The following is a 26044-nucleotide window of genomic DNA, read 5'->3' as shown; positions in this document are numbered from 1 at the left end:
GAAAGCCCTTGCTGATTACTTCAGACCTAACTGAGTCTCTTGTCCCCTGAATCATTTAGTATTGATTGTCTTCTCCAGGTTTTGAGTCCATAGACTTTATTGTTATGTATTGTTATTGAGAAAATCCATGCTTCTTCCTTAAGTCTCCTAAATAAATTATAAGCAAATTAAGGTTAGGGATTGTGACTTCTCTTTCACTTGCATCCTTGTGTGGCAACTCGTTACAAGGATTACTATACTTTGCTGAGTACCAACAATGCATGCATTTACTTTCGTATATCTATGTCATTGTTTGCTTGAAGATCTATTTTCCTGAACCTCTACTCTCACTCCAAAACTAGACTGGTAGCTCCCTAACACAGTTCCTGATATAGAGAGTAGGCTCAAATATACTTTCAGAAAACAATGAATAAGCAAATAATACTCAGCCATATTTATGACTTATCCTGTTGTGATGTCTTCTGGCAGAGCATAATATAAACCATGGTAAAAATTCCCATACATCACAAAGAGATAACGAGTATGATGGCAAAGATAGGCAACCCCTTTTCTGGAAGGCAAAAGAAAAGCAAATGATATCTGGTTGAAAAAAAGGCCAGAAATAGAAACTCCAAATATCAGCCAAGACTAGTCTAGGCTTCTTTCTTTTCCGTTTTTCATCTTCTCCTAACTTTGTTAGGTAACCAGAGAAACAAAAGAAAACAAAACAACTATAGGCCCATGAGAAAGATTTGAGAAAGGCTAGAGACATCACATGTAAACAAGTTATTCTTGGCCCTCTGATTGATGGCTGATTGAGTTTGGCATTTGCACTAGTGCTCTATGCTTTATATGGAAACAAGACAGGAAGTTTTCAGCTTCTCTTACAAAGAAGAACGTAGTATTCTGATTTCTCTGTGTAACCAAAATGCTATCTTACTGAGATTCTGGTCAGTTACTTCTACCCACAGAGATTCTTCCCTCACATCCTCTGGCCAAGTTCTTTTCCTTCTTTCTCACAACATATTTCCATTGAGCAACCTAGCATACAGAGACCCATCATCCTTAACAACTAAAGGAATCCATTGGATTAGGCTTTCATTCCTGTATCAGTTATTTACTTTCTGTATGACTGTAGTAGGCAGAGTAATGATCCTTCAAAGAAGTTCATACCCAAATTCCTGTAACCTGTGAATATGCTAGTTTGCATAGTAAAAAGGAATTAAGATTGTAGATAGAATTAAGGTTGATAATTAACTGTTGTTGAAATGATAAAATCATCCTGAAATATCTGGATGAGCTCAAAGTAATCACAAGGGCCCTTTAAAAGTGAAATGGAAACGTAGAAGTGGAGGTCAGAGTCATTGGGAGGTTTGAGAATGCCACATGGTTAGTTTTGGAAATGGAGGAAGAAAGCCATGAGGCAAGGAATGTGAGTACCTTCTAGAACTTATAAAGAATAACATAATGAGGTCATGGAAGAAGCCCAAGTGCCCATCTAACCACAAATGGATCAATAAACTGTGGTATATGTATACCATGGAATACTATGAAGCCCTAAAGAAGGATGGAGACTTTACCTCCTTCATGTTTACATGGATGGAATTAGAAAATACTTTTCTTAGCAAAGTATCTCAAGAATGGAAGAAAAAGTATCCAATGTACTCACCCCTACTATGAAACTAATTTATACCTTTCATAGGAAAGCTATAACCCAATTATAGCCCAAGAATATGGAGGAAGGGGAAAGGGAGGGGAAGGGGGGAGAGGATGGGTGGAGGGAAGGTGATTGGTGGGATCACGCTTATAGTGCATCTTATAATGGTACATGTGAATCTTTCTAAAGGAAGAATATAAATGTCTTAACACAATAACTAAGAATATGATATGAAGGCTATGTTAACCAATTTGACAAAAATATTTCAAATTGTATATAAAAATAGCACACTGTATCCCATGACATTATTAATGTACACAGCTATGATTTAATAAATAAAAAAAAATTAAAAAAAGGACTAACATAATGGTTTCTTCCCAAAGCTTCCAGAAGGAATATAGCCCTGCTAACACCTTGGTTTTAGCTAAGACTTGTTATCTCTAGAAGAATAAGATATTTATGTTGTTTTAAGCTACTAGTTTTGTGGTACATTTTTACAGCAGCCACAGAAAAATGAATACTGTGTCCTTAGCTAATTTTTTTTTCTTAGCTAATTTTTTGTTACTGTTACTAGGCCTTCATTTACCTCTGAGCCTAATGAAAAAAATTGATGATATTTGGTATACTTTTAGTTATAATATTCTGAACCTAAGGGTCTAGGTCAAAGGACAGAAAGAAGTAAGGAAAGAAATGTCCATGCTTCTAGGGTTTTCTGCTTCAATTGGCTTTGTTTTTACTTGACTCTAAGATGGCCTATCCTAAAAATCTTGTATTTTTAGTCCACAGAACTTCTTGTTAGAGCTAAGCTATAAGCTGGTGCATATCAAAGACAGATTATAGCTTTAAGGTGGCTAAATTTTGGGAAACCAGATAAAGGAAACAGGAAACAGCCCCCAAATCTGAGAACTTAAACTCCTAATAGGGTTATCTTCTCATCGTCCTAAACTGTCTTTCCAAGAGGTATAGTTTAATATTTCTTTTCCCAATGAACATGCCTTTGGAAAGGCATGGAACTATGAAAGATTTCAAGCCAAAGATGGCAAAGCAAAGATAGCACACAAAATATGTTTGAGCTGTGTCCAGAGATAGCCAAGAAGCTCTGCAACCAGGAAGGAAGAGGTAAAAGGGGCATCCAGAAGTCCACTTCAATGATACACAGCCAGAGAATGAGACCAAGAATGGTACTCATCAAACTATAATACCAACCAAGCACAACAGATGCCTGGAGTCATAGAGATACCCTGATATATCAAGCATTAACACTTTTGTGGCAGGACCGTGGAATGACCTGAATAGTTCTGAGGGATGGGCCATAGCAACCCAGATGATAATGTGGAGCTCAGGGATTAAGGGAAACAGCTAATTAACAACTGATACGGAAATATTTTATTATATTAACAATTGATGCAATCATATCATTATATACTAGCTGGTTATAAGCTTCACATTAAGCACAAAAGATTTATATGGGAGTTGGAGCTCTGAGATCCTGACTTGGGGATCTTTTAGACCTCAGAGGAATCATGAATCAGCTGCTAGCTTCTTGGAGAGGCCTAGGTGAAGAGCTCAAGCAATGTCATAGTTAGTGCCTAGCCCAGCACCCATCACTCTAAGGAGAGTTATCTGAGGTTATGATGGCCCTATCTTTGAGGTCATGATGGTCTTGTTCAGAAAGTTTGGGAAGTGTATTACTATGGCAATATAGAACAAGCCAAGAGCACATTTAACACTCCCTTTAATCTCACTCTGACTTTACTCATCCTTGGATCTATATTTCTCCCTTTCCATCCCACACATTCTACCTACCTGGAGTGAGTGGCCTTAATCATTCCTGCCACATAGCACATAATGGTTTACAAAGTTGAATGTTGCACACCAGTGCATACAGTGGGAAGTTTAGGTTACAAATATTGGATCCAAGAAGGAAAGATAGAAGTCTTGATATTGCTCTAACCTGGCTCATTACTGATCTTCCAAATTTATGCCAATGCTAAAGTTTCAGGATGCATTCACTATAGATGTTGTCCAAGCAACAGGAAATTAGGGTCAGAGAACTGTCTTCCAGCCTGGGGGCTGTGATGTATGTGTCTTTCAGCCTGATGGCTCCAAAGTTGAGACTCTTTTCTGGGCATTTATGCTAGGCTTTCCAGAATGTCTGGCCACTTCACCACCACTAATCCTATGAGGTAAAGTGCCTTAGTTTCTTACAGTTAGAAGTAAGTGATGGAAAGAAAGCCCATAAAGGAAAGATAATATACCCAAAGTCATGTAGTAAGTCAGACTAAGAGCAAAATAGAATTCAGAGTGTTCTCTTTTCTTGCTTTTCTAATGGAAATATTCTAACTTTCTGCTTCCTTTTGTTTCAGTTTTCATAAAGAACAGTATATATTTATGATTCCACTTCTTTACTACTTTAAAATTGTTCACCTTTCATTTATTTATTTATTTACTACTATATTCTTTCTAAGCAATTAAGTCACCTCTCATTCTCCATCCAAAGGCATTGGTGCTCCTCTCTTGGCTTCTATGACACTATTTTAGATCTGTACTACTTCTTAAAACTCTATAAAATATCACCTTCCAAGGAGGATTTCATGGATGTTGATGCCTCAGTTTTGGTCTTGAGTGGCTCTGATGAGTCTGCAAGGAAAAGGAAGCTCAGTCAAGGGCTCTGGTACCCTTGGATGAACAAGTAAATGCCCTAGGGAAACTGAGAAGTAAGTAAAGTTCAGTCAGGTAATATTTGGACTTGTCTCAACATTTCCCTCATGATTCTGATAGGTTGTGTTGCCTGTTTATGCTTTATACATCAATGTAGGACAGTATTTTTACCCAGGGATTATAGGCCCCAAAGGAATATATAGCTAGAATTCAGAGGATCTATTAACTTAGATAGGAAAATATATTTTATTTTTACTAATTGTAACAGAGATGCAATGATTCATTCTCTTGAGAGAGATTTGGGAAGTATCATAAAGGTGGCATGGGGGGTCAGCTCAAAGATGGTAGGCTAAAGACATCACTGTATCAGCTGCTTGTAAAGTAGACCCCAGCCACCTTTGCCTCTGGCTGGATTGCCCCATATGGAGACATCATTTCAAGAGCACAGTGAAGCAACAGGGAACTCCAGGAACCAAGAAGGACTTCAGGAGCTGTTGAAGACCAGCATAGAAGGTGGGTACCTGGGCTACTCCAACAACTAAGCACAGAGAAAAGGAAATTTATGGAAATGAAATTGAGAGGAAAAAGCAGGGTGAGGATGTGAACAAGAAGAAAACACATAAGAAGGAACCAACAAAAAAATTCTGGCAACATGAAAAGCAAGAACAGAGCAACCTCCCAAGGGACCATGAGGCAGCTACCACAGAGGATCCCACCTATAAAGAAATAATGGAAATGACAGAAATGGAATATGAAATATGGATGGCAAAAATGATAAAGGAACTGAAAGGAAAGTGGAAAACCACAGAAAGAAAATCCAAAAATTGACCCAAGAAATGAATGAAAGTCATGATAAAAATAGAAAAGATATATCAGAGGTTAAACAATTGAAGGACCCACTTAGGGCACTTAAATATGCAGCATAAAGTATTAATAATAGATTACATTACAGAAAAGAAAGAATATCAGAGCTATAAGATAAGGCTTTTAAACTACCTTAGGCATTTAAAGATGCAGAAATGTTGAGAGAAAAAGCTGAGAAATTGCTTAAATATTTATGGAACTTAGGACAACACCTGTGGCTCAGTGGGTAGGGCACTGACCCCATATACTGAGGGTGATGGGTTCAAACTCAGTCCTGGCTAAATTGCAACAAAAAATAGCCAGGTGTTGTGGTGGGTGCCTGTAGTCCCAGCTACTTGGGAGGCTGAGGCAAGTGAATCACGTAAACCCAGGAGCTGGAGGTTGCTATGAGCTGTGATGGCATAGCACTCTACCAAGGGTGATAAAGTAATAGTCTTTCTCAAAAAAAAAAAATAATGATGAGACTTTATGAAGCACTCAAACATATGAATGATAGGTATCCCTGAAGGGAAAGAATAACTATCCAAAGGAATGGAAACCCTACTGGAGGCTATGATAAACAAAAATTTCCCAGGCATCATCAAAGGTACTGACTCCTTTTAGATGGATGTTGAATTCTGATTCATCTCAACACATCGAGAACATATCCTAAAAACACTGAAATGAACTTGGTCATGGTCAAAATGACAAATGAAATTCTGCAAGCAGTCAGGACAAGCATCAATTGACCTACAGGAGCAGATCTATCAGGGTGACAGTGGAGTTTTCAGTTGAAATTTTTCAAGCAAGAAGAGGGTTATCATCTACCTTTAACCTTCTTAAACAAAACAATTTTCATCCCTGGATTTTGTATTCTTCTGAACAAAGCTTCAAATTTGACAGAGAAATCAAATCTTTACTGACATGCAAAAATTCAGGAAATTTGCCACAGTACTAGCTGTGAAGGAAATACTCAGACTCTTTCTCTGCTTGTCCATCAAAATGGATGGCTGGCAAAGTAGACATCCAGAAACTAAAGAGAAAAACCTCACTTCTGCAGTTGCCCAAGGGATAAAACTAAGCAATGGACCTTCAAAAAATAAGATGAATAGAACTCTATAATACTTATCTATTCTCTTAATAAATGGGAATGGCTTGATCCTCACTGAAGAGGCACAGGCTGGTTGACTGGAAGCACAAGCCAAGTATATGATGTTTTCAGGAAAGACATCTCACCACAGAGAACAAAACAAGACTTAGGATAAAATGTTGGACACAATATTTTAGGAACATGGAAATCAGAGGAAAGGAGAGGTCTTAATTTTATTTTCAGATACATGTGGATTTAAGGCAACAAATTAAAGGACAACAATAGGCACTATGTAATTCTCAAGGGACCAATACAATATGAGGACATTTTGATGTAAAAAAAAATATATATATATATCTCCCCAACTTAAATGCTCCAAGATTTGTGAAACAAATCCTAATTGGTCTGAACAATATGATATTGTACAACACCATAATAGCTAGGGACTTTAACACCCCCACTAACATAACTGGGCAGATTTTTTAAACAGAAAGTTAACAAAGACACAAGAGACTTAAAGGAATCCCTGGAACAACTGGACTTAATAGACATATACAGCACATACCAGCCCAAAGTTAATAAGTATAAATGCTTCTCATTAGCCCATGTATTATACTGCAAAATTGATCATATGCTAGGAAATAAATAAAACATAAACAAAACAAAAAGAATTGAAATTATACCTTGTATTTGTTCAGACAACAATGGAATATAGGTAGAACTCAACTCTAACAAAAAAATTTTATCCTCATACAAAGGAATGGAAACTAAATAATCTTATGCTGCATGACAAATGTGGCAGGAAGCTGAAAAAGATAGAAGTTATTAGATTCCTCTAATATAACAACCATGAAATCAAAAGTTACCCAAATCAGTGGGATACTGCAAAAGTAATCCTAAAAGAGAAATTTATCACATTAGATACAAAAACAAACAAACAAAAAACCTAAAAGAGAGCATATCAACATCCAAATGAATCACCTCCAGGAAATGGAAAAAGAAGAGCAATCCAATCCCAAACCTAGCAGAATAAAGAAAAAACAAAAGATTAAATCAGAAATAAATGAAATTAAAAACAAATAAATCATTCAGAAAATTAACGAAACAAAAAGTAGGTTCTTGGAAAAAACAAACAAAATTAATAAACCTTCAGTCAGATTAACTAGAAACAGAAAAATAAGATCTCTAATTACCTCAAAGAAAAATTAAAAAGGGGGAATAGCAGTAGATAGCACCGAGATACCAGACATTATCTCTGATTACTGTAAAAAGCTCTTTGCCCAGAAATCTGACAATGTGGAGGAAATGGATTAATACCTGTAATTACACAACCTTCCTAGACTTAACTGGGAGGAAATAGATTTCTTGACCAGACAAATATGAAGCACCAAAATTGAATAAACAATTAAAAAAGCACTCAAAAACAGCAACAACAAAAATCCCTTGGCCATAAAGCTTCAGAAGAGAATTCTATCAATTCTTCAAAAAAAAAAAAAAATCTTATAACTGTACTGCTGAACCTATTCCAAAACATCAAGAACCAAGGAACATTTCCAACACATTCTATAAAGCAAACATTACCCTGATACAAAAACCAGGAAAGGACCCAACCAAAAAAGAGAACTATAGACCAATTTCACTAATGAATATCAATACAAAATACTCAATAAAATCCCATCAAATAGAATATGGCAACATATTTAAAAAGTATACAGGGGGAGGGGCAAGCAGGTACCAGCCTCTGACAGAAGCTCCCATTCAGCAGGAAGGATAAAGTCCAGAAAACACCCAATAAAGTTGAAGACTAGGAGCCCAGCCGAGGGAAGAGTGATATCTGCAGGACACCTCTGCTGAGGCAAGCTGTGACTCCCAGAAAGCAATCTACAGGTACATAATACATCCCAAAGGAAAAGTGACCATCCCCTCACTCAAGAAAGTTATGCTTTTCCTTTGTTTTCTCTTCATCTTCTCCTATAAGTTTCCTACAGTTTAGTGATAAACTGAGGACCTATTATCTCACCTTATGTGTGAAAGCTAGAGACAGTGGGGTCTACTCCCCTGGAGGGATGATGCTGAGACTCCGAACATCCTCTCACCAGCCAGAAAAATAGAAAGAACGTTCTCACTGCCATTTTGAATTTCCAGTTCACACTTCCCCTGTTGCCTGAAGAGACAGTGAGAGGAGACCCAAGAGCGACATTGCCCCACCCCTGTGGGACTAAGCCCCTGTCCCAAGACTACAGCCAGAGAATTGCTTAAGCCCCGTGTTTCCTGTCAGATGGCTGGTTGCTCCTCTGCTCCCTAGGCTTCCTGGCAATGCACATAGAGGACGAATCCACTGAGCCAGAGCATTCCCTGTGCGGCTGCCGATTGCTCCCCCACTCCCTGGACACTCCTGTGGGGTGGACTGAGGACTGATAGAGCTGCACATTTTGGCAATCCAGGCCCGGCAGCCCAAGAACAGTGAGAGGACGATCACTTGAGAAGGAACCACACTGAAGCTGCGGTACCACAAGGTGAAGAGCCGCAAGAGCAGGAACAATAAGGCTCACACTCCTAAGGCTTTTCCGGGCAGACATGCCCTGTCTCTCTGGACAACCAGAGGAAACCAGCATCTTCTCCAGTGGCAGCCACAAGCAGAATGGCTTTGGGATGATCTTCAAATGCTGCAAATTCAGGATGGGGTGGAATCAGAGGAAAAACTCTGGTAGCTGGAACAACCAGAGTAGATCAACTCCCCCAAGGAAGGATGGGGTAGATGCAATTGAAGATCCTCTCCATAAACAGATGGCTGAGATGTCAGAAATCAAGTTCAGAGTCTGGATAGCAAATAAGATCAACAGATTGGAGGAAAGGAGGGAATTAGAATTTCAAATTGTTCAAAAACTGTCTCAAGAATTCAATGATTTCAAAGATAAAATGAACAAAAACTTTGACACACTAAGGCAAAAGGTTGCAGCCCTCAAAGGTCTGAAAAATACCATAGAATCCCTCGGTAACAGAATGAAGCAGGCAGAAGAAAGAATCTCTGACATTGAAGACAAAGCATTTGAACATACCCAAGAGCTCAAAGAGGAAGAGAAAAATGGATCATTTTTCTCCATGGGGAGCAAAAATGGGTCATTCTCTCAGAGAGCTCTGGGATATATACAAAAAAACTAATATTCACCTTATAGGAATTCCTGAAGGTGATGAGTTGCTTCACAAAACACAGAGGCTCTTCTTTATGAAATTATGAAAGAGAACGTCCCAGATATGCCAGGAGATTCTGAAATTCAGATAGCAGACAGTTTCAGAACCCCAGCATGACTCAAGCTGAACAAGAAATCCCCCCAGGAAGATTATAATCAACTTCACTAAAGTTACTATGAAAAAGAAAATTCTGAAAGCAGCTAGACATAAGAAAACCTTAATCTACAAGGGAAAGAATATTAGAATGACTGCAAATCTGCTGAAAACTTTGAGGCTACAAGAGGATGATCACTGACTTTTAATCTCCTAAAACAAAATAACTTCCAACCCAGGATCCTGTATCCAGCTAAACTGAGTTTCATTTATGATAGAGAAATTAAATACTTTAATGACATTCACATGTTGAAGAAATTTTCCATAACCAAACCAGCCCTCCAGGATATTCTCAGACCTATCATCCATAATGACCAGTGCAATCCTTCACCACATTGGTGAACTTACACAGAAAATTTTGATCAAATTTCAACTTCCACAGAGGGGAAAGGATTAAATATGTACAGTGGACATTCAAAAAACTTGATACCCAAAATTATACCAGGCTTATCAATATTCTCTATCAATGTGAATAGCTTAAATTGCCCTCTAAAAAGGCACAGGCTGGCTGATTGGATGCAAAAACTCAGGCCAGATATTTTCTGCATACAAGAATCTCATCATACCTTAAAAGACAAACATAGGCTCAGGGTGAAGTGATGGCCATCTATATTCCAGGCAAATGGAAAGCAGAAAAAAGCAGGGGTTGCAATTTTATTTACAGATACAATAGGCTTTAAACCAACAAAAGTGAGCAAGGATAAGGATGGTTACTTTATATTTATTAAGGGTAATATTCAATACGATGAGATTTCAATTATCAATATTTATGCACCAACCAGAATGCACCTCAATTTATAAGAGACACTCTAACAGGAATGAGCAAATTGATTACTCCCAACTCCATCATAGTTGGAGATTTAAAAACCCCTTTGGCAATGTTGGATAGATCCTCCAACAAGAAGCTTAACAAATAAATTTTCGATTTAAACTTAACCATTCAGCACTTGGATTTAACAGAAATCTATAGAACATTTCATTCTAATAAAACTGAATACACATTTTTCTCATCAGTCCATGGAACATACCCCAAAATTGATCACATCTTAGGGCACAAGTCTAACCTCAGCAAATTTAAAAGAATAGAAATTATTTCTTGCATATTCTGAGAACACCATGGAATAAAAGTTGAACTCAGGAACAACAGGAATCTGCAGGCCAATAAAAAAAATGGAAGCTAAATAACCTTATGCCCATTGATATGTGGGTCAGAGACAAGATCAAGAAGAAAATTACCAAATTTTCTTTTTGGAACAAAACAATGAAGATACAAGTTATCAGAACCTCTGGGATACTGCAAAGGCAGTCCTAAGAGGAAAATTTGTAGCACTGCAAGCCTTCCTCAAGAAAATGGAAAGAGAGGAAGTTAACAACTTAATGGGACATCTCAAGCAACTGAAAAAGGAAGAACACTCCAATCCCAAATCCCTCAGAAGAAAAGAAATAACAAAAATTAGACCAGAATTAAATGAAATTTAAAACAAAATGATTATACAACAGATCAATAAATCAAAAAGTTGTTTTTTTAAAAAAGGTGAATAAAATAGATAAACCTTTGGCCAACCTAGCCAAGAAAAAAAGAGTAAAATCTCTAATATCATCAATCAGAAATGGGAAAGATGAAATAACAAACCCTTCAGAAATTCCAAAAATTCTTTAAGAATACTAAAACAAACTTTATTCTCAGAAATACGAAAATTTGAAGGAAATAGACCAGTACTTGGAAGCATTCCACCTTCCAAGACTTAGTCAGAATGAAGTGGAAATGTTGAACAGGCCTATATCAAGTTCTGAAATAGCATCAACTATACAAAATCTCCCTAAAAAGAAAAGCCCAGGACCAGATGGCTTCACATCAGAATTCTACCAAACTTTTAAAAAGGAAAGAGTACTTATACTTCTTAACCTTTCACAAAATGTAGAAAAAGTAGGAATACTACCCAGCACATTCTATGAAGGAAACATCACCTTGATCCCCAATTCAGGAAAAGAACCAACAAGAAAAGAATATTACAGAAAAATATCTCTAATGAATATTGATGTGAAAATATTCAACAAAATCCTAACAAACAGAATCCAGCAACACATCAAACAAATTATACACCACAATTAAGTGGGTTTTATCCCAAGATCTCAAGGATGGTTCAACATATGTAAATCTATAAATGTAATTCATCACTTAAACAAATTAAAAAACAAAGACCATATGATTCTCTCAATTGATGCAGAAAAACCTTTTGATAATAACTAGCATCCCTTCATGATAAGAACACTTAAGAAAATTGGCATAGAAGGGACATTTCTCAAATTGATAGAGGCCATCTACAGCAAAACCACAGCCAATATTGTATTGAATGGAGTTAAATTGAAGTCATTTTCACTCAGATCAGGATCCAGGCAAGGTTGCCCATTGTCTCTATTGCTCTTTAACCTTGTAATGGAAGTTTTAGCCATCACAATTAGGGAAGAGAAGGCAATCAAGGGTATCCATATAGGATCAAAAGAGATCAACATTTCACTCTTCAAAGATGATGATTGTATACTTGGAAAACATCAGGGATTCTACCAAAAAACTTTTAGATGTGATCAAGGAATACAGCAGCTTCTCAGGTGAAAAAATCAACAATTGTAAGTTGGTAGCCTTTATATATACCAACAATAGTCAAGCTGAAAAAATAGTTAAGAACTATGAAATATTTGGGAGATTACCTAACAAAGGACGTGAAAGATCTTTGTAAAGAAAACTATGAAACTCTAAGAAAAGAATTAGCTGAAAATGTTAACAAATGGAAAAACATACCATGTTCATGGCTAGGATAACTTAACATTGTTAAAATGTCCAAACTACCTAAAGCAATATATAATTTTAATGAAATCCCTATTAAAGTTTTATTGTCATACGTTAAAGATCTCGAAAAAATAGTACTTCATTTTATATGGAACAAGTAAAAGCTGTGAATAGCCAAGATATTACTCAGAAATAAAAACAAAGAAGGAGGAATCACGTTGCCAGACCTCAGACTATACTATAAATCCATAGTGATCAAAACAGCATGGTATCGGCACAAAAACAGAGAGGTAGATGTATGGAACAGAATAGAGGACCAAGAGATGAACCCAGCTACTTACCACTATATGATCTTTGAGAAGCCAATTAAAAACATTGAGTGGAGAAAAGATTCCCTATTTAACAAATGGTTCTGTATGAACTGGCTGGCAATCTGTAGAAGACTGAAACTGGATCTACACCTTTCACCACTAACTAAGATAGACTCTCACTGGATTAAAGATTTAAATTTAAGTCATAAAACTATAAAAATACTAGAAGAAAGTGTATGGAAAACTTTTGAAGAAATAGGCCTGAGCAAATATTTTATGAGGAGGACCCCCTGGGCAATTGAAGCAATATCAAAAATACACTACTGAAACCTCATCAAATTAAAAAGCTTCTGTACAGCGAAGAACACAGCAAGTAAAGCAAGCAGACAGCCCTCAGAATGGAAGAAGATATTTGCTGGTTATGTTTCTGACAAAGGTTTAATAACCAGAATCCACAGAGAACTCAAGCGTATTAGCAAGAAGTGAACAAGTGATCCCATCTCAGGGATGGCAAGGGACTTGAGGAGAAACTTCTCTGAAGAAGACAGGCAAATGGCCTATAGATATATGAAAAAATGCTCACTATCCTTAATCATGAGAGAAATGCAAATCAAAACTACTATGAAATATCATCTAACACCAGTAAGATTAGCCCATATCATAAAATCCCAAACTCATAGATGCTGGTGTGGTTGTGAAGAAAAGGAAACACTTCTACACTGCTGGTGGGATTGCAAACTAATAAGTCCCTTTTGGAAAGCCATCTGGAGAACATTTAGGGAACTAGAAATAGATCTGCCATTTGATCCTATAATTCCTCTGTTAGGTATATATCCAGAAGACTAAAATAACACTACAAGAAAGATATTTGTATCAGAATGTTCATTGTAGCCAAATTCATAATTGTTACGTCATGGAAGAAGCCCAAGTGCCCATCAACCCATGAATGGATCAATAAATTGTGGTATATGTACACCATGGAATACTATGCAGCCATAAAAAGATGGAAATTTACCTCCTTCATGTTTACATGGATGGAGCTGGAAAATATTCTTCTTAGCAAAGTATCTCAAAAATGGAAGAATAAGTATCCAATGTACTCAACCCTATTATGAATCTAATTTATAGCTTTCAAAGGAATGCTATAATGCAACTCCAGCCCAAGTATACAGGGAAAAGGGAAAAGTAGGGGAGGGGAGGGGGGAGGTTGGGTTGAGGGAGGGTGATTGGTGGGATAACACCTATAGTTTATCCTAAAAGGTTACATGTGAATCTTTCTAAATGTAGAATATAAATGTCTTAATACAATAACTAAGAAAATGACATGAAGGCTATGTTAACTAGTTGGATGAAAGTATTTCAATTTGTGTATAGAAATAATACACTGTACCCCATGATAGTATTAATGTACACATCTATGATTTAATAAAAATATAAATTTAAAAAAGTATACATAATGATCATGTAGGCTTTATCCAATGGATGCAAGCTTCATTTAACATATGCAAATCCATAAATGTAACCTCAGAAATAGAAGCAAAAACAAAGAGCATAAGATGCTCTCATTAGATGTAGAAAAAAACAATTAACAAAATTCAGCATCCTTTTCTAACAGGAACACTTAAGAAAATAGGGATAGATGGCACATTTCTTAACCTGATAGAAGCGATTTGTGTATGGAAAACTCACCGGTAATATGATCCTGAGTGGAGTAAAAATGAAAGCATTTTCACTTAGAAACTATGCCCGGACAAGTATTTCCACTATTGCCACCCCTGTTCAACATAGTTCCAGAAGTTCTAGACAATGTAGTCAGGCAAAAGAAGGGCATCTAAATGGGGAAAGAGGAGGTCAAATGCTCAGTCCCTGCCAGTGACCTTATCTTATAATTATAAAACCCCAGAGATTAAACAATAAGACACCTAGAAGTGATCAGAAAAGTACAGTAATGTATCATGCAACAAAATAAATGCCCACAAGTCAATAGCCTTTACACATGCCAGAAACAGCCAAGTTGAGAAGAAAATCAGAAACATAATTCCCTTCATAGTAGCTTCAAAAAATGAAATAACATAGAGCTAAGATGTTGGCTGAGTAACAGCTTCTGTGCAACTGGGCACTGTGAGAGTGGAGAGAGAAGACTCCAGGCATCTCTGGCTGGTGGGTTTTGCCTAAAGTTTTCCCTTTGGTGACACAGGAAGTCAGCAAGAGACCTCTGGACACCATGAGGAGGACAGAAGCAGTGGAAAATGGGTGTGGTAGGTGGTAGGTGTGTTTGTTCATTCAGAGGCTGCCTACAGATGTAACCATAGCAACAGAGAGACTGCAAGCAGGAAAAGCCTTACCTGTGGGGTGTTTTTGTTTTTTTGGACTTGGACAGTGGATTGAACTGCATTGGGAGATCTTGTGCTGGTGTATGGATGATTTTGGGTGTTGTCTGGGGCCCCTGTGTAGAGATAAGCACCCCCTGCTCAGACATGGCAGTTCGCTTCATGTGCTCCTCCAGGAGAATGGCTCTGGGAAATATTTCTTTGAAGATCGAGCTTCTGCACCTGCTTATAGATATGCAGAAATATGCAGAAAGACTCTCACAATGAGATCTGGAGAGTGAGAACTGGGTCGCAGCTGGAAGCTCCAACACATGTCCTCCAGCATTGGGTTCTGTTCTCTGTCTTCTTCCTTCATTAACATTATAATCTCTAGTTGTGGTTTGGGCCAGCAAGAAAAGACAGTCTCCTTTATGTTTTTACTCTAAACAAAATCAATTGTATATGTGTTCCTCAGCCTTCATACTGAATTGTAATATTAATGATAGCTTCCTAATTTTATTTCACTTCTTTGTAACTGTGTTAAATTCTTACTAAATGTTTGAAAGTATATAAGATAATCAGTAAAGTCAGGCCTGGTCACTGACCTGAGCCAGTCTCGACCTCTCTTCAAATCAATCATCCCGTCTGCAGTTCCTTTTCCTTGCATCTCCGATCAGAGACTCCGAGAATACCTTCACCCTGGACAGAGCTGCTGAGCTGGAAAGGAGCTAATATTCAGCTGTGGGCTGCCATCACAGTTACTGTGGCGGAGCAGCCCCTGCATCTTGCAGCACAGGAATTGGCCAGGAGACCTTGAGCAAGTAAGCTAGTGACTGAGCTACCCAAAGGCGGGGGCAGATATGCTGGGGAAGTGTGGAGATCCAAGTGTTTGGCAGATCAACAACCTTGGCTCTCAAGGGCATAGAGGGAGATCAGATTTGGTGCACTGGATAAGTGGGCAGCTATGCCAGGAGAGATGCCAAGAATAAGTGCTTTACATGGAAAGCTTCTTCTTGGCTAAGGTTCATGGTTTGCAGCATCTTTTAAGTGGAACAAGGAGACATTTCGGCTCCCAAGCCTGTGGAGTCTGAGAGATCAGAAGAGGCCTCCAGTCTCCATCTCATACAGCTTTATCAACATTGTGATTAACATCTCATAACTCAGAAGATCACCTGTTGCCCAGACAATATTCAGCAAGATATGCATATGCTGTTTGGTTTTGGGGGGTTGGGGATGTTTTTTCCTTAATTTTAACATTTTTCCTAGACATTTTTTCTTTTTTTTTCTTTTTCTCCCTATTCTAGTTTAAATCCAATCTTCAATTTTTGCTTTTTTAACAATTAGAATTTAATTTTAGCCAGCATTTATGCCCTTATTATTTGTTTTTTTTTCCCTCAAATTTTACCCCATAATGGTTTTTGCTTGTTCATTTCAGTTTGATTTATGGTATTTTTGTCTTTTTTCTCTACCTGGTGATGGTGGGTTACTATGGTTGATCTGGCTGTCAAAGAGCTGTTGACCTCAAGGGAATCACCCAACCCAGCACCCCTAGAGTTTGAGAGTCTTTAAGCTTGGGTCATAGTACCCTACTATACACCTACATTACATTTCTTTCTTTCGGTGCCTTTCTTCTTTGTGTCAATATTTACTTTTACTCACCCCTTCTCATTTTTCTTTTTTTGTTATTTTTAATTTTTCCCCTTCTTTCTCTTCAGTTTTCTCATCCTGCTGGTCCTGTACCAAAAGGTCTCATTAAAACTTTAGGCCAGCAGCACAGTAACTTAAAGAGCAAGAAGAAGTGAAAGGAAAATTAAGGTAAAGAAACTGATAAAGGAAAGCACTCATGAAGAAGAATCAGCACATCAGCACAAAAATCCTGGCAACATGAAATACCGGTCCAGAGTAATTCCTTCTAGGGATCATTATGTAGCTACAGCAGAGGATTCCTCCTACAAATAAATGTTAGAAATGACATACAAGGAATTTAAAATATAGATGATGAAAACAATGAAAGAATTTGCTGAGAAAGTGGAAAATAACGAAAAAGAAATCCAAAACCAGAATAAAATAAGAGATGAATTAAATGAATAATATAGAAAGGATATAGCAGAGTTGAAGGAACTGAAGCAGTCAATTAGGGAGCTTAAAGATGCAATAGAAAGTATCAACAACAAATTAGATCATGAAGAAGAAAAAATCTCAGAGGTAGAGGATAAAGCTTTTGACATAATTCAGATAGTTAAAGAGGCAGAAAAAAAGAGAGAGAAAGCTGAACATTCAAGGGACAAGATAGCCAACAGGCACCAGTCTGCAAGAGCAGCTCCCATCCAGGGTGAAGGATAATGTCCAGCAAATACCCAATAATGTTGACAATTGGGAACTCAGGCGAGAGAGAAGAGTGATATCTGCAGGACACCTCTACTGAGGCAATCTGAGACTCCAAGAAAGCAATCTCCAGGTACATAATACACCTCAAAGGAAAAGTCTCTGTTCTCTCCACCAGGAAAGTTGTGTTTTTCTCTTTTTTTTCTCTTTGTCTGATCCTGTAAGTTTTCTACAGGTGAACGGTGAACTGAAGACCTATTATCACACCCCATGTGTGAGAGCTACAGGAAGAAGGGTCTACTCCCCAAGAGGGACCCTGATGAGATCCTGAACACTCTCTTGCCAGGCAGAAAAACTGAATGAATGTTTTTCACTGCCATTTTGAACTTCCAGTCCAAACTTCCCTCCTTGCCTACAGAGACAGTGAGGGGGTAGCAAAGAGCACTGTCCCCCACTCCTGCAGGATCAAGCCCCCAGTCCTGGCCCTGCAACCAGAGACCTGTTAGAGCCATGTGCATTCCTCAGGCACTGGTGATCTTCAATCCCATGGCCTGACACCTGCAAGAGCCGTGTGAGTCCCGCACACGGCCGCAGAGTTCCTGGCTCCTACTACACCAACTGGGCAGGCCCAGAACTGATTGCTAGACCCCCACACACCCTGAAGACATCAACTGAGTTTCCTGTTTTCAGCACAAGGGTTGAGTGGGCCCAGAACTGATTGCTAGACCCCCACACACCCTGAAGACATCAACTGAGTTTCCTGTTTCCAGCACAAGGGTTGAGTGGGCCCAGAACTGCTTGCTAGACCCGCAGGGGGCCGTTGAGTTCCTTGCTCCTGACACCTATGCCAGGCAGGCTCAGAACTGATTGCTAGACCTACGTGCAGCCATGGAGTTCCCCGCTCTTGGCACCCAGGTTGAGAAGGCCCAGAACTGCTTGCTAGACCAGCATGAACCCAGTGGATGGCTGCTGAGTTCCCCATTCCTGGCAAATGGGCCAGGGGGTCCCAGAACCACTTACTAGACCTGTGCTTGCCCCAGGGGCCATGGCAGAGTTCCTCACCCCCAGCACCCACATAGGACAGGCCCAGAACTACCTACTAGAGCCATGCACTCACAGCAATCCTGAAAAGTGGCCCGAGAATTACAAGAGGATGGTCAACTGAGAGTGAACCACACTAGAATGGCGGTACTCCAAGACAAAGAGCAGCAGTCGCATCAGCAGGAGCAATAAGGCTCACAACCCTGAGGCTCTTCAGGACAGACATGCTCTGCCACTCTTGGCAACCAGAGGAAGCTGGCACCTTCTCCAGTGGCAGTCACTCTCTGAATGGTATTGATACGGGCTCCAAACAGTGTAATTCAGTATGGGGTGGAATCAGCAGAAAAACTCTGGTAACCTGAATAACCAGAGTAGATCAACTCCCCCAAGGGAAAAAGGAACAGATGCAATCGAAGACTCCATCCATAAACAGATAGCTGAGATGTCAGAAATCTAGTTCAGAATTTGGATAGCAAATAAGGTGAATAGAATGGAAGAAAGGAGAGAATTAGAATTTCAAGAAATTATTCAAAAAATGTCTCAAGAATTCAATTATTGCAAAGATAAAATGACCAAAGATTTTGAAACATTGAGGCAAGAGTATGTAGCCCTCAAAGATCTGAAAAACTATGGTAGGATCCCTTGGTAACAGAAGGGAACAGGCAGAAGAAAGGATCTCGGACATTGAAGACAAAGCATTCAACGAGCCCAAGCACTCAAAGATGAAGAGAAATGGAGAGCAAAAACAGATCTTTCTCTCAGAGAGCTCTGGGATAATTCGAAGGAAACTAGTATTCACCTGATAGGAATCCCTGAAGGTGACATCATTGCTTCACAAAACACAAAGGCTTTTCTTCATGAAATTATGAAAGAGAACTTTCCAGACATGCCAAGAGATTCTGAAATTCAGACAGCAGGTATATTCAGAACTGCAGCACAACTCAACCGAACAAGACATCCCCCAGGCACATCATAATTAACTTCACTGAAGTTAATATAAAAGAAAAAATTCTAAAGGCATTAGAAGTAAGAAAATCATAACCTACAAGGAGAAGAGTATTAGAATGACTGACAACCTCCCTGCTGAAACTTCAGGCTAGAGAGGATGATCATCGACTTTTAATCTCCTAAAACAAAATAACTTTCAACCCAGGATCCTGTATCCAGCTAAACTGAGTTTCATCTATGATGGAGAAATTAAATACTTTAATGACATTCACATGTTGAAGAAATTTGCCATAACTAAACCACCTCTCCAGGAAATTCTCAAACCTATCCTGCATAATGACCAGTGCTATGCTCCACCACAAAAGTAAACTCACACTGAAACTTTTGATCAAATTCCAACTTCCACAATGGTGAAAGGATCAAAAATGTCTACAGGACTTTCAAGCACCTTGATGCCCAAAATTTCACCAGGCTTATCAATAATTTCTATCAATGTGAATGGCTTAAATTGTCCTCTAAGAGGCACAGATTGTCTGATTAAATATAGAAACTCAGACCGAACATCTGTTGTATTCAATGATCGCATCCTACTTTAAAAGATAAATATAGACTCAGGGTGAAGGGATGGTCATCTATATTCCAGGCTAATGGAAAGCAGAAAAAAGCAAGTGTTGTGATTTTATTCATTGATACGATAGGGTTTAAACCAACAAAAGTAAGCAAGGACAAGGATGGCCATTTTATATTTGTTAAGGGCAATACGCAATACAATGAGATCTCAATTATCAATATCTACACACCCAACCAGAATGCACCTCAATTTATAAGAGATAATCTAACAGGCATGAGCAAATTGCTCTCTCCAAACTCCATTCTATTTGGAGATTTTAATACTCCTTTGGCAGTGTTGGATAGATACTCTAATAAGAAATTTAGGAATGAATTTTTAGATTTAAATTTAACTATTCAACTTTTGGATCTAACACACATCTACAGAACATTTCATCCTAACAAAACTGAATACACATCTTTTCTCATCAGTACATGGAACATACTCCAAAATTGACCACGTTTTAGGTCATAAGTCTAACCTCAGTACATTTAAAAGAATAGAAATTATTCCATGTATCTTCTCAGACCATCATAGAATAGAAGTTGAACTCAGTAACAACAGGAATCTGCATTCTCATACAAAAACATGGAAGCTAAATAGCCTTATGCTGACTGATAGATGGGTCAGAGATAAGATCAAGAAGGAAATTGCCAAAATTTTAGAATAAAATGATAATGAAGACATGAGTTATCAGAACTTCTGGGGTACTGCAAAGGCAGTCCTATGAGGGAAATTTATAGCATTGCAAGCCTTCCTCATGAGAACACAAAGAGAGGAAGTTAACAACTTAATGGGACATCTCAAGCAACTGGAAAGGAGGAACATTTCAATCCCAAATCCATCAGAAGAAAAGAAATAACCAAAATTAGAGCAGAATTCAATGAAATTGAAAAGAAAAGGATTATACAACAGATCAGTATATCAAAAAGTTGTTTTTTGAAAAGCTCAATAAAATAGGTAAAACTTTGCCCATCCTAACCAAGAAAAAAGAGTAAAATCTCTAATCTCATCAATCAGAAATGGTAAAGATGAAATAACAACAGACCCCTTAGAAATTCAATCGATGCTTAATGAATATTACAAGAAACTTCATTCCCAGAAATATGAATATCTGAAGGAAATTGATCAATACATGGAAGCACACCACCTTCCAAAACTTAGCCAGAATGAAGTGGAAATGTTGAACATGCCTATCTCAAGTCCTGAAATAACATCAACTATAGAAAAATTTCTCTAAAAAGAAAAGCCCAGGACCAGACACCTTCAAGTCAGAATTCTTTCAAACCCTTAAAGTGGAACTAGTACCTATACCACTTAACTTTTTCCAAAATATAGAAAAGGTACGAATACTACCCAACACATTCTATAAAACAAACATCACCTTGATCCCTAAACCAGGAAAAGACTCAACAAGAAAAGAAAATTATAGACCAATATCACTAATGAATATTGATGTGAAAATATTCAACAAAATCCTAACAAACAGAATCCAGCAACACATCAAATAAATTATACACCACAACCAAGTAAGTTTTATCCCCGGATCTCAAGGCTGGTTCAACATACGTAAATTTATATACGTAATTCATCACTTAAACAAATTAAAAAACAAAGACCATATGATTCTCTCAATTGATGCAGAAAAACCTTTTGATAATATCCAGCATACCCTCATGATCAGAACACTTAAAAAAAATGGTATAGAAGGGACATTTCTTAAACTGATAGTGGCCATTTACAGCAAACCCATAGCCAATATTATACTGAATGGAGCTAAATTGAAATCATTTCCACTCAGATCAGGAACAAGGCAAGGTTGCCCATTGTCTCCATTACTCTTTAACATCATAATGAAAGTTATATTCATTGTAATTAGGGAAGAAAAGGTAATTAAGTGTATCCATATAGGGTCAGAAGAGATTAAACTTTCACTTTTTGCAGATGATATAATTGTATATCTGGAGAAAACCAGGGATTTGACTACAAAACTCTCAGAAATGATCAAGGAATATAGCAGCATATCACGTTACAAATCAACACTCATAAATCTGTAGCCTTTATGTATACCAACAGTAGCCAAGCTGAAAAAACAGTTAAGGACTCTATTCCATTCATGGTACTGCCAAAGAAGATGAAATATTTGTGAGTTTATCTAACAAAGATGTGAAAGATCTCTATGAAGAGAACTATGAAACTCTATGTAAAGAAATAGCTGAAAATGTTAACAAATGGATCAATACACCGTGCTCATGGTTGGGAAGAATCAACATTGTTAAAATGTCCATATTACCCAAAGCAATATATAATTTTAACGCAATCTGTATTAAAGCTCCACTGTCATACATTAAAAATCTTGAAAAAGTAATACTTCATTTTATATGGAATCAGAAAAATCCTAGAATAGCTAAGATGTTACTCAAGAATAAAAACAAAGCAGGAGGAATCACGCTACCAGACTTCACATTATACCATAAATCAAAGTGATTAAAACAGCATGGTACTGGCACAAAAACAGAGAGGTAGATGTATGGAACAGAACAGAGAACCAAGAGATGTACTCAGCTACTTACTGGTACCTGATCTTTGACAACAGATTTAAAAACATTGACTGGGGAAAAGATTCCTTATTTAACAAATGGTGCTGGGTGAATGGGCTGGCAATCTGTAGAAGACTGAAACTGGACCCACATGTTTCACCATTAACTAAGATAGATTCTCACTGGATTAAAGATATAAACTTAAGACATGAAACCATAAACATACTAGAAGAAAGTGTAGGAAAAACACTTGAAGACATTGGCCTGGGTGAAAATTTTATGAGCAGGATCCCCCCGGCAATTGAAGCAACATCACAAATACACTCTTGGGACCTGATCAAACTAAAGAACTTCTGCACAGCCAAGAACACAGTAAGTAAAGGAAGCAGAAAGCCCTCAGAATGGGAGAAGATATTTGCTGGTTATGTTACTGACAAATGTTTAATAACCAGAATCCACAGAGAACTCAAACATATTAGCAAGAAAAGATCAAGTAATCCCATCTTAGGCTGGGCAAGGGACTTGAAAAGAAATTTCTCTAAAGAAGATAGGTGCATGGCCTACAGATATATGAAAAAATGCTCACCATCCTCAATCATCAGAGAAATGCAAATCAAAACTACTTTGAGATATCACCTAACGCCAGTAAGATTAGCCCATATCACAAAATCCCACAACCAGAGATGCTGACGTGGATGTGGAGAAAAGGGAATATTTCTACATTTCTGCTGAGAATGCAAACTAATACGTTCCTTTTGAACAGATGTCTGGAGAACACAGAGAACTAAAAATAGACCTGACATTTGATCCTGCAATTTCTTTATTAGGTATATATCCAGATTACCAAAAATCACATTACAAGAAATATATTTTTTATCAGAATGTTTATTGCACCCCAATTCATAAGTGCCAGGTCATGGAAGAAGCCCAAGTACCCATCGATCCACGAATGGATCAATAAACTGTGATATATGTATAACATGGAATACTATGCAGCCATAAAGAAAGATGGAGACATTACCTCATTCATGTTTACATGGATGGAGTTGGACAATGTTCTTCTTAGCAAAGTGTCACAAGAATGGAAGAAAAAGTATCCGATGTAAACAGCCGTATTATGAAACTAATTTATAGCTTTCATATGAATGCTATAACCTAATTATAGTCTAAGAATATGGATATGGGGGAGGGGATTGTGGTGGGTGGGTGGACGGAGAGTGATTGGAGGGATCACCTCTATGGTTTATCTTACAAGGGTACAAGTGAATCTTTCTAAAAGTAGAATATAAATAACACAATAACTAAGAAAATGACATAAAAGCTATGTTAAATAGTTTGATGAAATATTTCAAATTGTATATGAAAACACCACACTGTACCCTATAATTGCACTAATGTACGCAGCTATCATTTAATAAATAAGAAAAAGAAAAAAATAAGGGAAAGCAGAACATTCACTGATATAATTATGGGACTCTATGAAGTGTTCAAACTTACGAGTCATAGGCATCCCAGGGGGGGAAGGAGAATCCCCAGAGGAATGGAAGCCATTTTAGAGAATATTATAAATGAAAATTTTCCAAATATCATCAGATTCTTACATACTCCTTTCAGAGGAATATTGGTCCCCTGGTCATGTCAACTCAATTAGAGCTTCTCCAAGGCACATTGTGATAAATCTATCTAAAGTCAAGACAAAAATAAAAGATTTTGCAAACAGCCTGGAGTAAGTGCCAACTGACCTACAGGGCAAATCTATCATGATGATCATGGACTTCTCTAATGAAACTTTTCAAGCCAGAAGGCAAGGGTCATATACCTTTAATCTACTTAAACAGAACAATTTCCAGCCCAGAATTCTATATCTTGTTAAGCTAAGCTTTAAAATTGATAGAGAAATCAAATCTTTTATGGTTTGCAAACATTGAGAAAATTTGCCACAACAAGACCAGCTTTACAGGAAATATTTCAACCTGTTCTACACACTGACCATCGAAATGGACCTTCAGCAAAGTAAATACCCAGAAATTAAAGGACAGAACCTAGTTTCCACAATGATGCAAAATATAAAACTAAGTGAGGGGATTCTGTGAAGATGGCCAGCTGGTAGCAACCCTGTTCAGAGGCTCCTGAGCAAAGGAAGAAAAACTGGTTGGAATCAGAATCTATGAAGACAAAGATGGGGAGCTGAGCCCAGAAAGAAGTTCAGCAAGCTGTAAATCCAAGGAAGATCATTTAAGAACATAAAATACAGGTACAAAGTGGGCCCCAGAACTGCTTGCTAGAGCTGCCCACCACCCACGGGTGGCAGGTGGCTGCATAAAAGCCCCCTGGCCAGGAAAGCACAGAACGACTTGGTAGAGCCTTACGCACCCCCGCAGGTGGCGGTGGACGAGTCTCCCACTCTGGGAGGACCCAGAACTGCTTACTAGAGTTGCACACCCCATGGGCGGCAGAGAAGAATCCTGCTCCAGGGCTCTGGGCAGGTCCAGAACTGATTGCTAGAGCCGTAAGCCTCCCACGGGTGGCGGGTGGATGAAGAGGAGTTCCCCTGCTCCGGGCAGCCACAGAAGTACTTGCTAGAGCCTTGCACACCCCTGCAGGTGGTGGCGGACAACTCCCCCACTCTGGGAGGTCCCAAAACTGCTTGCTAGAGCCGCGTGCCCATGAGCGGCAGAGTAGATCCTTGCTCCAGGGCTCTGGGAAGGTGCAAAACTGCTTGCCAGAGCTGCACACCTCCTGCTGGCAGCAGTTGGCAGCAGAGGACTTCCCCTGCTCTGAGCAGGCACAGAATCACTTGCTAGAGCCATGCACACTGCCGCGGGTGGCAGAGGATGAGTCCTCCACTCTTGGAGGGCCCAGAACTGCTTGCTAGAGCTGTGCATCCCACAGGCGGCTGAGGAAATCCTCAGTCCAGGGCTCTGGGTGGGCCAAGTACTGCTTGCTAGTGCCACGGGTGTCCTGCAGGCAGTGGTGGAGGAGTCCTCCATTCCAGGCAGACCCCAAAGAGTCTTCTAGAGACATGCACACCCCACAGGGGCCAGCGGAGGAGTTCCCTGCTCCAGGCACCTGTGCTGGGTGGGCCCAGAATTGCTTGCTAGAGCCACGTGTGACCTGCAAGAGGAGGTGGAGGAGTCTAGTACTCTGGGTGGGCCAAGAACTATTTGTTAGAGCCACGTGTGTCCCACAGATGGAGGTGGAGGAGTTCCCCACTCCAGGCTCCCAGGCTGAGAAGGAATAGATTTGCTTGTTAGTGCCGCACACGTCCAATAGGCCATGGTGAAGGAGTCCTCCACTCCCCCCAGCTACTCTGGTGGGGCCAAACTAAGACTGATCTGGTTGCTTGCATACTCTACACTACCGCTGCCATTCCCCAACCGCCTGGCTGCTTCAGGGTGCTGAACTAGGACTGATCTGGCTACTGCGGGTCTTCTGCCCCCTGGTTGCCACAGTAGGCCGAACAAGGTCTAATCCAGAGTAATGCTGCCATTTCACTACACCCCAGTTGCCCCAGCACCCAAGAACTGGGAGTAGACAACAGACACGCTCTGCCTCTCTCTCTGGGCAACCAGAAGAAGCCACCAACTGAACAGTTCT

The 26044-nt window shown here is 38.9% G+C and overlaps 1 protein-coding gene across 1 annotated transcript in view; it reads right to left on the bottom strand.

Moving 5' to 3' along the window:
- VSIG4 (V-set and immunoglobulin domain containing 4) overlaps positions 1-26044 on the bottom strand; it is a 64413-nt gene that overhangs the window by 3165 nt on the left and 35204 nt on the right. The window contains 2 exon segments of the mRNA XM_012812405.1: positions 448-550; positions 4214-4276. Coding sequence (XP_012667859.1) covers positions 448-550; positions 4214-4276 — 166 coding nt within the window.

Source organism: Otolemur garnettii, unplaced genomic scaffold (genome assembly GCF_000181295.1).
Source record: "Otolemur garnettii isolate 467f Iridium unplaced genomic scaffold, OtoGar3 scaffold00206, whole genome shotgun sequence".
Taxonomy (NCBI): Eukaryota; Metazoa; Chordata; class Mammalia; order Primates; family Galagidae; genus Otolemur; species Otolemur garnettii.
The sequence above is the reverse complement of the archived record's forward strand: the minus strand, read 5'-3'. Positions and strand labels throughout refer to the sequence as shown.